This window comes from Paroedura picta, chromosome 16 (genome assembly GCF_049243985.1).
Source record: "Paroedura picta isolate Pp20150507F chromosome 16, Ppicta_v3.0, whole genome shotgun sequence".
Lineage (NCBI taxonomy): Eukaryota > Metazoa > Chordata > Lepidosauria > Squamata > Gekkonidae > Paroedura > Paroedura picta.
Window position 1 is genome coordinate 28,303,514 of NC_135384.1, and position 13,987 is coordinate 28,317,500.

The window sequence follows — 13,987 nt, forward strand, 5'->3', positions numbered from 1 at the left end:
TGATGATCAGCTAAAATGAAGTGAGCCAGCCCTAATTAAAGCGGATTTTTAAAGTGAGGTTTTTCCCTTCACAGAAGCCGAATACCTGCATTTGGAGGTTGCCCCAAGGAAGCCAGGCCCACGATGGAGAAGGGAACAACCTGTTCTCAACACTGATTGGAGAGAAAGCCGTCTGCAGGTGACATCATGGAAAAATGCACCCAGAGTGAAGAAGTGAAGGAAGGCCGGAGGATGATTTGGGAAAGTGGAGGAATGTTCTACCTGGATGCTGCTAGATGATCTGAGCAAAGTGCGTGCAAGGGTCTGCGAAAGGAAAGCAGATGAAGAATGGGTTTCTATGCCTTGTTTTTCTCCTCCATCTCAAAGCAACTTACAAACACCTTTCCTGTCCAATTCCCACCACAGGTAGCTTGTGAGGCAGGTGGGATGGAGAGAGTTCTGAGAGAGCTGGGGCTGGCCCAGACTCATCTAGCAGGCTTCATGGGGAGGAGAAGTAGAGCAGGGGTAGTCAACCTGTGATCCTCCAGATGTTCGTGGACTACAATTCCCATGAGCCCCTGCCAGCAAACGCTGGCAGGGGCTCATGGGAATTGTAGTCCATGAACATCTGGAGGACCACAGGCTGACTACCCCTGAAGTAGAGGATCACACCTCAGGCTAGACTCCATTGCTCTTAACCATCACAGACACCTTGTGAGGGAGGTGGGGCTGAGAGAGCTCTGACAAGACTGCTCCGTGAGAACAGCTCTAACAGGACGCTGACTAGTCCAAGGCCACCCAGCTGACAACTTGTGGAGCAGGAGCAGGAATCAAACCCGGCTCACCAGATTAGAAGCCTCTGCTCTTAACCACGACACCAAGCTGGACCTTAGTCTTTCAAGGGCACTCTAGTCAAATGTGTCCATCCAAACTTCATGAGGCCTGGAAACCTACAGCTGCCGATTTGCAAAGTCCTGTTGTTTGGCAGCCATGAAACAGGCCTTGAAAACCTCCACACAGCCAAGACCAACTGGGGAATCCTCACAAGGAGCTTTTTTCACCAAAGAAACACCAGCCCAGCCACTGCATTTTGCAAGGATTTCCCTCCACCCCCTGCAAAGGGAATCCCCCCCCCTTGAAATCTGTCAACAAACTTTATCTTCAGGGGGTGAAGCCAAAAAGTCAACGTGACTCTCAGGGACCAAGAGCCCTTTGGGGGAGGAGAGGTGGCCGGGGAGGGGAGGGGAGGGGTATGGCTTCCAACGTGCAGGATGCTTCCAATGATGGAGAAGTCCAGGGTTGCAAGGCAGGAGGAGAGAGGTTTTGCAGGAGACCACATGGCCCTCCCAGATAACGTTGTTTACGGATCCCTGGAAAAAAGGTAGAATCTCGAAAGGGCAGCAGCACCTCCGCGGGCAGGTGGCACGAAAAGATTAGAACATCGGCCATGAGTCAGGACTTTGGAGTTCCTTTGGATGGTTCTCTCACTCACTGCTGGCTCATGTGAGCTAGAGGGAACCACGGCGGTGGGGAGGGTTCCACGCAAGCAGCAGAAAGGCCCCCAGCTCTGGACTTCCCCTGGAGAACTCCTTGCCATCTTACAGGTAGGTGAATTTGTTCATGGCTGTGAACATGCCCCCAGATGCCTCGTGAACAGGCCAGAAATGTGGGTGGGGTCTGTGGCAGGTGGAGGGGGCCCCTTCTAGAGGAGGGAGCCACAGAAGAACCCATGAGAGTCTTTCCCTGCTGTGGAGTTTTGGGTCTACCCACCCTTCAAATGGCCATTTAGTTGAGAAGTTTCCATGCTTCTAACCAGGTTAGATTCCCCACTTCTCCTCCACGTGAAGCCAGAATACTTGTGTTTGGTCTGTCCCGAACTGACTTTGGGCTGCATGGTTGAGCTGTCTTTGCAGAGATGGTGCTCCAAACCTCTCTGCGGTTTTAATTGTGTTTTTCCTGCGCTCCTACGATATCCTTTGCCGGTCGAAACAAACAGAACATCCCAACCTCCCCCCTGCATGGTGTAGATAGAACGGATTAGTCTGTTGTGCTGCGGAAATTGTCTCTTTCCTTGAGAAAAGAAACGCCTTGGAGGTCTCTGCAGAAGTCCATCCTGGTATATTTGGCAAGCACCACTAGGCTTTCTGGTATTTAACAGTCACGTCTGTAAGCGAGTGGTGAAGAACAGGGGCACAGCGTGGCCAGGAAGACGCAGCGGCTCAGAGGCAGAACACCTGCTTGGCATGCAGAAGGTCCCAGTTCAATCTCCAGGTAAAGGATCTGGCAGTAGATGATGTGAAAGATCTGGGACCCTGCCATGCTGAGTAGACAGTTCTGAACTTGAGGGCTTGATTCAGCGTAAGACCGCTTCATGTGTTTACCTGCAAGGGCAAACAGGGCTTAATTTTAGGGACACCTGAAAGCTGTGGATGCAAGACCTGGAACGAAGGTCAACCCCTCAGACAGCAATGCCCAGTACGCCTTGCATTTCATAACGATCTTCCTTTGGTGCATTTAGAAGCATAACCAGATCCATGTGCCAATTTGAGCATCAACCTGTATAGAAATAAGAAAGTGCCTGCAGTCCTAAAAGATGCTTTTCAGGGGTGGGTCGTTGGATGACATGGGCCTTGCTTTGGAGTAGACCAGCTTCGGTTTGCTCCCTGAGCGTCTGGTGGCCAGACTGCCAGCTCTGCATGTCCTAGACGGGAAGGGAGGGCAAGTGAAATGCTTGACTTGTAGATCTGAGAGATGCCTGATGGTTCATCGGGGTCAGCAGCTTTGATTGAAACAGAAATTCCTGTCTGAAGTCTCCCTGGTAGATGCCCACCTGGTCTGATTTTCTTCACTCAAAGAGAAATTTACGTGTGGAATTCACTTCTATGGGAAGTGAAGGTAGCAGCTAATAGCTAAGACAACTTCAAGAGGGGATTGGTTAAATATATGGGGCAGAGGTCCATCAGTGGCTCGTAGCCCCAAGGTCTAGGGGGAACATTCTGTCTTGGACAGTGATGCTCAGTGTTCTTGGTGCAACGGTGGGAGGGCTTCTGGAATTCTGGCCCGGCTGGTGGACCTCCAGATGCCCCCTGGGTTTTGGCCACTGTGTAACTCAGGGTATTGGACTGGATAGGCCACTGGTCTGGTCCAACATGGCTTCTCTCATGTTTGTATGTCTAGAGCAGTGACACTCTGTGTGCTTGTTGCTTGGGGGGCCACAGTGGGAGGGCTTCTGGAGTTCTGGCTTATGGCCACTGTGGGACACAGAGTGCTGGACTGGATGGGCTGTTGGCCTGATCCTGCATGGCTTTTCTCCTGTTCTTTTGCTCACAGCCTCCCTGGGAAATGTCCTCCAGCTGAGACGTTCTTGCAATATCTTCTGTTCACGTTTCAGGGGCCTGGCCCGGCTTGCACACAGCAGAGAAGATAAAAAGTTTATCTTTGGTGTAGTGCTACACAGACCCAACAACTTGAGCAAGGAGCTCTTTTTAAACGGCAAATTTATGTGAATTAAAAAACCCAAATTGCAGAATGAAGTGCAAAAAACAAACAAACAACAGCAACAACCCCCTCCCCTGAATATTGAGTGGCTTCCATTTGTTGACTTTTGTGTTGAAGGTGCTCCCAAAATTATGTGGACAAAACTGAGAGGGTGCAGAGGAGAGTGATGAGGATGATCCGGGGCCTGGGGGCCAAGCCCAAGGAGGAAAGGCTGAGGGACTTGGGAATGCTCAGCCTGGAGAAGAGGAGGTGGAGAGGGGACATGATGGCTCTCTTGAAGTATTGGAAAGATTGACACTTGGAGGAGGGCAGGGAAAGGTTCCTATTGGCCACAGAGGATGGGTTTAAACTATATCTAGAATGGTACCAGCTAGATACAAGGCAGGGCATTCAGAGTCAGCTGGCGGGGGCTCATGGGAACTGAAGTCCATGGACATCTGGAGAGCCCCAGTTTCCCGCCCCTGCCACTATATGAAGAAGGCTTAACAACTGAGCTGAGAATAGCCAGCGGAGAAGCACATCTGGGAAGAGCCTCAAAGCTCTTCCCCTCCCAACTGCATGACTAAGCATTTCAGTAATTCCATGAGTGCCCGGGATGTGGCTAACCCGATTCAGCATCTTCCACTCAGCAGTGCCCCCTTGTGCTGCAGAAAGGGTACTTTTTGTCGCGAGGAACTGGCTTGCCAACCTCCAGGTCGGTACAGTGAACCACGAGCAGAATGCAGCTACTGTGCACCTACTTCCTAATGCAATACTGCAAAGTCTATATTCGCTTCAATTTTTTTTTTTTTGCATAAACAGGTATTTCAAAACAGTGGCACCTGTTTAACAATCAATATTACGTATTTGAACATAAATACTGCTGTACGGGTACAATACCAGACAAGCCGCCGGTAAGCGCTATCAAGTTTCGAAACGTCCTTCATCAGCAATAGACTAGAAAAATAACCAATGTGCATTTGAAAGGTCATAAACACACTTGTTATGGGACTTCACAAAATGCCAGTCGCCCACCCCCGTGCGTACAGTTTCCAAATGCAAAAACAGAGCTATCCGCAGGGAAAAACCTCAAACAGCTCCAAAATTTATCTGGAATCATAACCTAAACCTTAGCCTCTCTTGAATGGAGCTATTTGTAGCATCATGTATTTGAGACTGCTCCAAAATATATACTTGCCTGTGAGATCTGTACAATGCAGCATACATGCTTGTATCAGTAGTAAACAGATACCACTGTTTGGAAATACATGTTTCTATTTACATTAGGAAGTATTCGCACAGTAGCTGCATTTTGCTTGGAATTCAGTGTATTGTTGGCTCTATTGACTGGAGTGAACCTCCAGATCAGGCCTGGGAATCTTCCAGCATTACAACTGAACTGCAGATGATGGAGAACTTTTCCCTTGGAGGAGAAGGCTCCTTTGGGAGGAGGGATCCCCAGGCTCCCTCCCCAGGGTCTCTTCCCAAATCTCTCGGCATTTCTCAACCCGGAGCTGACAAACCTAAGCCACTTGCTGAAGTGAGAGGCCTGACCTTCCCCGCCAGGACTCTCTGGTCATTCCCAAGATGCTTCAGCAGGGAAGCTTACCACAGAATGGCAGCCTCCTTCAAAACTTTTGGCGGTGGAACGTGAAACACATGTTTTGCAGGAGCCAGTCTGTGACACAACCAAAATGAAATGTGCAGATGTTTAAAGAGTATTATTGCTGATTTTTCTTCTGCTGTCAGGGGAAGGCCTTGGCCTCTTTGCCCTGTTGTTGGCCCTCCAGAGGAACTGGTTGGCCACTGTGTGAGACAGGAGGCTGGACTAGATGGACCTCTGGTCTGATCCAGCAGGGCAATTCTGATGTTCTTAGGAAGGCCTCGGCCTCTGTGCCCTGTTGTTGGTCCTCCAGAGGAACTGGTTGGCCATTCTGTGAGACAGGGGGCTGGACTAGATGGACCACAGGTCTAATCCAGTAGGTTTCTTCTTGTGTTCTTATGAAAGCCTCCGCCTCTATGCTCTGTTATTGGCCCCCCGGAGGAACTAGTTGGCTGCTGTGAGAGACAAGAGGCTGGACCCCCTGCTCTGATCCAGCTGGGCTCTTCTGATGGTCTTGGAAAGCCTTGCCCTCTATACCCTTTGGATGAACTGCTTAAGGCAACTGAGATAAGATGGTGGACTAGAGGGAGCATTGAGAGGGGTTGCTCTTTGTAGGGTTCTCTGACAGGAGGCGGCTGAGGTGTTGAAACAGTTCTGGAGAAAGCTGAGCCAGTGGAGCTGTGTTAGCTCAGGTCCCAGGTGAGTGGGGGTTGCTCAGGTCCCAGGTGAGTGGTCCCTGCACCCCCGCCAGCTACCTGGGAGTACTTGGCTTAGTTTGCTTCCGGCCGCCAGTGGCTACACGAATTTCCCATCTCCCCAAAAGTCTTCCTGATCTGACACTCCATACTCTTTAATGGTGATGGTGGGGGGGACGGACGGACACAGAACCTGCTCAGACAGCTCTCTCTGCCCTGTTCTCCGTTTCCTCACATGTCTTCTTTTTGGATTTCTGACAGATCCGCTCACCGGGGTATGTTGCCTGCAGACTGAACACTTGGGAGACAAGCAGTTACTCCAGAGAGAGAGAGAAGCCCAAAGGGAATGGCAACTCTGAGCCAGGTGGGGCAGAGTCAACACACTGAACTTTTGCGTCAATCGTTGGGGGGGGGGAATTCTCAAAAATGAGCCCTAGGAAGTTGAACTTTGTGCCAAGTATGATACGCCACACCAAGCCAAGGTGGCGTTGTGGTTAAAAATGGCAGCTTCTAATCTGGAGAGCTGGGTTTGATTCCCCGCTCCTCCACATGCACCCAGCTGGGTGACCTTGGGCTCGTCACAGTCCTGATAGCGCTGTTCTCACAAAGCAGTCCTGTCAGGGCTCTCTCAGCCCCACCCATCTCACAGGGCGTCTGTTGTGGGGAGAGGCCGCTTTGAGACTCCTTCGGGCAGTGAAAAGCAGGGTAGAAAGACCAACTCTTCTTCTTAAGTAGGCGTCTGCTTTTATGGGAATGTCACCGTGCTCTTTTTACGTCTTTCATTCTCTCTCTCCTCCCCTCACAAGGATGAAAGGAACTTGGACGTGGAGGCATACAATGACTCTCCCGCAAAGGTCTCCGACACGTCCCTTGAGACAGAGAGCAGTAAGTACACTAATCAGTACCCTTTGAAGGAAAGAGAAGGCATATTTGGCCATAAACAAAAATCGATGAGAAATTGCTCTCTTCAGCACCCCTGGGGAAAAGACTGCTCAACATTTGGGCGGGATGTCACTGGGAGGAAGCATTCCCAGGACTTACTTTAAACCGCACCGAAGGGAAGGACCGTGTAGGAAACACTTCCTTACATACGAAGGGATTAGAATGTGGAATTTGCTGCCAGAGGCTGCTGTGATGGCCACACCGCTTTAAAAGACACCGCTTTAAAAGACAGAGTCGTGGAGAATAGATCTATCATTGGCTACGAGCCTCGGTGACTAAAGGGAACCTCCATGTTCAGAGGCAGTCAACCTCTGGATCTCAGAGCCAGGAGGTTATTTGAAAATATCAGGCAGTTCCTAATCTAAATATGCTAACTATATATTTCCTCAGATGCTCCCTGTAGGATATCTTTCTTTTGCTGTTAAATCATGCACATTATAGGTCTTGTATATTCCCGCCTGGAACTCTTTTCTCTTCAGGCTCCACCTCCCAAATCACCAAGAATTTCCTAATTTCTAATTACCAATCCTGTGGGGAGTGGAAGTTTAAATTCCTCTCCCCCTCCTCTCCTGACCCGAGTCAACCCTTGGCAAGCTGTGTGTCCTGTTTGCTTCCTGTTTCCTCACCAGGGCAAATAAGATTATATATCGATTTGCATCATTTCTCCCCAAGACTCAAGGCGGACGACACAATAGAAGAAACAGTGCAATAAGAACAATGTAAATCACAACCGATAGTGAATAAAACCGGCTTCCAAATGTAGGAAAAAATGCACCAAAACATTATACTACATATAATATACAACTATATTCTACAATATAAGAGAGCTGGATAGCTGACCGGTTGCCACTGGAGCAGCTTCTGATCTGCCAGTGAATTATTTCCTTTGCAAGAAGCAAATCTTAGCCCGGGCACCGGGGAGCCACTGGAAAATTGAGTCTGGATGCAGCCCGGCTCTGCTTCTGGAAGCTGAACATTTTCGCAGTCTTCCCTCTCCCAGCTCCTGACCTCTGACCTTTCAATACACCAGGTCACCACGTGCCATGGTGGGTGTCCTTCGGCCGTTCTTCCTGGCCTGGGCACCGGGGAGCTTATGACCTGAGTCAGAGGAGAAGGAGAATGGACAGGGTCCCCCCAGACAAGGCGGGGCTCTATCAGAGGAGGAAGGACGCTAGACCACGTGAGTGCATTGAGGGGGGGGGCACCCTGAGTGCCACAATGGCCAAGGGAAGCTGTGAGGAGCCCAAACTACCAATTGCTCCAGTGACTGAGCCATGGAAGAACGGAAATGCATGACTGATCGGGTTGCCAGTTCTGGGTCGGGAATTACGTGGAGATTTTGGGGGTGGATCCTGGGGGGATGTTAAATCCATTGGTTCGGACACGGAAAGCAATCCCAGCTCTCTATTAGAACCCCAGAAGGGTAGAACAAGGACCCAAACTGAACCACAACTGAACCAAGAACCGCCCCAGAAAACCCTAACATATACACAGGCAAAAAATAGATCTCCCTGCCAGTGCATGCTATTGGTCAGTTTCTGTTTAAACTGACTGGATCCTGCAGACTGGATCCTGACTGTGCATTGGTCAGTTACCCTGTAAGCCACGATCCCGCCTCAGACCTTGAGCTCAGCCCTTGGCAGGTCTACAGACACAACACGGAGTCTGAGGAGGGGAAAGGCCTCAACAGGGTATAAAGTCATAGGGTCCATTGTTCTCCACTGGGGAACAATTGTAACAGCAGAAGACCTGCAAGTGCCATCTGGAAGGTGGCCACCCTAATGGCTCAGGACCAGTCCAGATTCAATCCCATGTCCTATAGATGCTCTAGCCTTGCTCATAATCCAAGGGGCAATTGTGGACAGGGAGTTGATGAACCCATAGAATCGTATATCCCTGCAGTTGGAAGGGGCCCTACAGGACATGGACATGCTCAATGCAGGATTGCCCTAAAGCAGGGGTGTTGTAGTCCACGGACATCTGGAGGGCCGCAGTTTGACTACCCCTGCCCTAAAGCATCCAGGATAAGGATCTGTCCAGCTGCTGCTTGGAGACTATCAGTAAGAGGGAGCTCAACACCTCCTTAGGCAGTCCATTCCACGGCTGAACTACTCTGACTGTGAATTTTCCCCCTAATATCTAGCCAATATCATTCTACGTGTAGTTTAAACCCGTTACTCCAGGTCCTATCCTCTTCTGCCAGGAGGAACCTTTCCCTGCCCTCCTCTAAATGACCACCTTTCCAATACCTCAAGGGAGCCCTGCTGTCCTCTCTCCACCTCCTCTTCTCCAGGCTGACCATTCCCAGGTCCCTCAGCCTTCCCTCCTAGGGCTTGGCCCCCGGGCCCTGCATCATTCTCATCACTCTCCTCTGCCCCCTCTCCGTTTTGTCCACCTCCTTTTTGAAATGAGGCCTCCAGAACTGCACACAAATCTGCAGGCGGGCTCTGACCAATGTGGTGTACAGAAGGGGAAGGCATCCTTTCCTGGCCCAACTCTTGCGGCGGTCCTGATCTCCGCACTTTGCTCCCTTATCAGGCGATCGGTTGTGAAGGAAGCTGTTTGCTTTCAGCGTCTCCTTGAACTGGTCCTTTATTGATAATAAACAAAGCTCTTGTTTGAAGTGAAGACACAAGCTGGCTGGGAGCGGGACGTTTTCTGCCCACCACTGGTTGAAAGCTGGCAGGAAGGGAAAGGCCAGGAGAGGAGAAGAGAGCTGTGCGAAGGGCCGGCGGCTTCAAGGCCGCGACCAAAAGATGCTTCGGGGACAGAAACGGCAGTGACCTCGCGGAGGCCCGGCTGGCGTTCAAAGGCAAACCGGAGCCAGCTTTATGACTCGGTTTTTGTAAATACGTGGCCAGAGGAGAGGAAAATTGGGGGATAAGTGGCTGGAGACCCCTCAGTGTTACAACCGTGTTTGCTTCGGCAGCACAGACCCTGAAATCGGAAAAATCCGTCTCCAGATGATAGAGATGGCTGATTCGGAGGGGGGACTCTATGGGAATCTTGTTCAGACTTTGGGCCATGGGGGAGCCCCTGAAATATTGTTCAGGCTTCAAGGAGCCCCGGAACCTGGACGGAAGTGGTAGCCACGCCCAAGGAGGACCGAAGGGGGGAGAGAAAGGAGGTGGCTTGCGGCAGGAGTCCACCCCCTTCCCCAGGTTAATGGAAGCGTCTGGTTCCCTGCTTTCACAGCGATGCTGAGAATAGTTCATGGCCAAGTTCATTAAGACAGGATATAGGGGAAGGACTACAGAGCCCCAGGGTTATACAGAGCCCTGGCTGGGAATCTCAGTGGCATGGTACCCTGGCCCAAACACCCCCCTCCTCAGGCCCCACACCCAAATCTCCTGTTTTTCCCCCAGCCCTAAAAAGGTAAAGGTAAAGGTCTCCCCCGTGCAAGCACCGAGTCATGTCTGACCCTTGGGGTGACGCCCTCCAGCGTTTTCATGGCAGACTCAATACGGGGTGGTTTGCCAGTGCCTTCCCCAGTCATTACCCTTTACCCCCCAGCAAGCAAGCTGGGGACTCATTTTACCGACCTCGGAAGGATGGAAGGCTGAGTCAACCTTGAGCCGGCTGCTGGGATCGAACTCCCAGCCTCATGGGCAGAGCTTTCAGACTGCATGTCTGCTGCCTTACCACTCTGCGCCACAAGAGGCTCTACCCCCAGCCCTAGTTACGGGTAAAAGGTTGGAAAGGAGCAAATGCCGACAACCCGCAGGGTGTGGTGTTGGAGCTGGTAAGTTAGGACTGGAGAGACCTGCATTCAAATCCACTTTCTCTTGTGAAAGCTTCTTGGGGGAGCAGGATTGTAATACTGGGAGATCTCCAGCTGCTCCTCCCCCTTTTCCTCCCTCGCCTGCCACCTATTTACCAAAATCAAGTCATAAAACTGGCAGGGATTGAAATTTGAAACCGCATTCTGTAAAACAAAGTTTCTGCCTCAAATGTTGCAGGGTCCCTGTTTATACATAATCTTATTTCCTGACATTTTGTTGTAAGCTCCGCCTCTCGGGACAGCCATTTTATGAATGGCTCCACCTCCCGTGGCAGCCATTTTGTTATTGCAGCCCCCACGCTGTGTCAGGGATCCGCAGGTGCCCACAGCTTCACAAAGGTTGGGGACCCCTATCCTAGACCTTTTACATAAGGAGAATCAAGAGGAAATGTTATTTTCTCCAGCTGAGATTTCTCCTACTTTCTGGTGTTCTTGGCCAAGGCATGCCAGCCTGCCTGACTTCTACGTGTTTATAAATAAGTGTTAAATTATGTTGTAACTGATTAACAGATACTACAGATAAATCATTTCTAGACACGCTAGGCTACCTGTGTTGATATTAGACTCAGATCTGACCAGCTTCCAAAACATCTTATTTTATTTATTTTGTTCACTTAATTTAGAGTGAGCAACACAATTTCAGGCCTGCCTTGGCTGGCTTAATTCAGAGGAAGCGAGCAGAGATTGTCTGTGCGCTGAATTCTGAATCCACTGTAGACTGCCTTGCTTCTTTATAGCAAAACTGTAGGACAGGGCAATCTCCAATTTATGGTGAAATGCTAGGCAGAATTGTTCCACTCTCCAGCCTGTTTATATCAGTGGGTTTAGATTAGGGTAACTTTGCACGGAATTCTGCAGTAGCAGCAGCATCAACAAATAGCGCATGATGTGAGTCAGGCTACAGCCTCCAAATGTCCCCCCCCCCCATCATGTCCCACTCATCAATGTTCTTTCAGAAAACGTGGCCTCCCTTCCTTATAAAGCTTCCACACACCAACTTTGTGATCTGCTGCACTTCTGTCCCCTTGCTAGGAGCAGCAAATACCCCAAGCAAAGTTCTGCCTGGAAATCCACATTTTAAAGGCTTTGAAAAGCAAACACTGTATAGTAAGGTTGCCAACTCCCGTTTGGGAAATATTAGGAGATTTTGGAGGTGGAGCTTAAGGTGAGCGGGGTTTGGGGAGGCAAGGAACCTAATGGGGCATAATGCTATTGAATGGCCATTTTTCTCCAAAGTGGCCATTTTTCTCCAGGGGAATTTATTTCTGTCACTGGGAGATCAATTGTCATGACAGGAAGTCTCCAGCTCCCTCCTGGAAGTTGGCATCCCTAAGAAGGAGGACAATCTAAGCTATGGGAGTTTCAAAGATGTCCAGTGTGGGAAACCAAAGGGTCACCTTCACTAATTTTGTTCCAGAGAATTATAGTGAATACAAGAGCCGAATATTCTTTCCTGGAGTTCTGTACAGATATCATAACTATATTCACCTTGGTCTTGAAACAAAGTTCAAATCCAGTCAAGCACCTTTAAGACCAACAAAATGGTTTTCAAGGCATAAGCTTTTGTGTGCACGCACATGCTGCTTGCATATAAAAGTTTACACATTGAGGAAAACTTTGTTGGCCTTAAAGCTTAGACTCAGAGTAGATGTTGGTTGGTCTAAAAGGTGCCCCTGGTTGCCCACCTGAACCTCACTTCCTGGGGCGACCTGAGGAATTTGTTGGTCACCAGCACTTCTCACCTAGAGCCTATTGCCTGGCAATCTCAGGGCTGGTCCCCTGACCGAGACGGGAGCCCAAAGGCCTTCTGTTTACTGTCAGCACAGTTTAGAGTGCTTTTGAATTTACCATGAATACAAAAACCCACTTGTGACAAGAATGCTAAGGTGGGGACGAGGAGTACCGTTCCGTTTGCCCAAGAGGGGTTTATAGAGCTCAAGCCCTGCGAGCTATTTTGGCTCAGGTCTTGGATCCAGGACCTTGACTGCTGTAGGGGTAAGTGGGATGCGGGGCAGAGCGCCATCTCAGGTAGCATCGGTGCCTGGGTCACGGGGGGATATGAGAGGGGCTTCCAAAGGCTTGTGGAAGGGGGGTGCAGAGGAGTGGGAATGCAAGGTGGGGTGGAAAGGGTAGCTGATGATTTCCGGAGCATGGAACTGGAGAAGAGTTTGTAGTTCTAGCAAAAGAGACTTCAGGATAGGCACTGTGGGCCTATCATTTGTGGATTTTGGCAATGAAGATAGCCACGGCCAAAATGAAACCTGGGCTGCATGTGGAAGAGAGCCTTAAACTGGATTCCTATGTTGATGGGATATTTGTCATGATTAACCAGCGCCACAGAGTAAAGTCTGGCTCTAGAGAGAAGCAAGAGAGAAATGAAATTCCCGATGCCAGAGGGGAAGGGCAGGGAGGAGGAGAGACAGGAAAATGTACTGCAATTTGTTGTGGGGAGCGGAAGGGTAAAAGTGTTTGCAAGCTGCTTTGAGACTCCTGCAGGTAGTAAAAAGTGGGGTACTAATAAAACAGCCCTTCAGGGTCATCTAGTCCAACCCCCTGCTGAATGTAGGAGATTCACAACTACCTGCCCACCCACAGTGATCCCCAATTCCATGCTCAGCCGATACCCACCCCAAAACAAAAACAGAAGCCCTGGCCAGTCTGGCATGGGAGAAATTTGCTTCCTGATCCTAAAATGGAATTGGCATATCCCTGGGCTAGCAAGGAAGGGCCACAAGAGCCAAGCTCAGACACCATCCCTCCTGCCCACCAACTCACCATCTGCCTAAGTTAATAAAATCAGCATTTCTATCAGATGGCCATCTAGCTTCTGCCTAAAAACTTCCCAAGAAGGAGACCCCACCAGCTCCTGAAGAAGTCTGAGGAATTGCTCTTTTTCTTCTTAGACTCCTAGAATCCTAGAGAGGGAAGGGCCCCTAAAGGCCATCTAGTCCCACTCCCTGTTCAATGCACGATCAGCCTCCAGCATCCAGGAGAAGGATCTGTCCAGCCGCTGCTTGAAGACCATCAGGGAGGGGGAGCCCCCCACCCCCTTAGGCAGCCCATTCCACTGCTGAACTACATGGACTGTGCAAAAAGTTTTCCTGATATCTAACCTATATCATTCTATACATTGTTTCAATTCATCACTGTGAGTCCTGCCCTCTGCTGCAGATTCCTCTGCAGTTATTTGCAGTCAAGCACCCGGTCTCGGGGGCACCATCTTCTGGATCTTGTGGGTCTGTGGGAGAGCTCTGGGTTTCAAATGTGGGTTGCTGAAGAACAGCTGTAAGGCAGGGCTAAGAAAGGAGCAAACCGGACGAGCCATCGATGGTAGTGCAAATGGAGCAAGCTAACAGCGAACTGTACAGAAATCAACCCCAGAAGTGGCAGAATCACACAGAACATGGTTGGGAAGCATAGCTGTGTGCATGCCCACCCATGTAGGTGTCTGCATCTTTCCCCCCTGCAGGTCTGATAGCAGCTTCATTGGGCAGTTTTTCAACCAGGGAT

General features: G+C 50.1%; 1 protein-coding gene across 3 annotated transcripts in view; it reads left to right on the forward strand.

The window, feature by feature from the left end:
• Positions 1–1,296: 1,296 nt before the first annotated feature.
• Positions 1,297–13,987, forward strand: part of SLC4A1 (solute carrier family 4 member 1 (Diego blood group)) — a 35,168-nt gene continuing 22,477 nt past the window's right edge. The window contains exons 1-4 of one of the 3 annotated variants that reach the window (XM_077313661.1): positions 1,297–1,583; positions 6,016–6,118; positions 6,561–6,639; positions 7,727–7,876. In XM_077313661.1, the coding sequence (XP_077169776.1) occupies positions 6,101–6,118; positions 6,561–6,639; positions 7,727–7,876 (247 nt within the window). In that variant the 5' untranslated portion in view covers positions 1,297–1,583; positions 6,016–6,100. Of the gene's footprint in view, positions 1,584–2,101; positions 2,251–6,015; positions 6,119–6,560; positions 6,640–7,726; positions 7,877–13,987 lie in introns of those variants that run through there. The other 2 variants (XM_077313662.1, XM_077313663.1) reach the window with 2 other exon arrangements.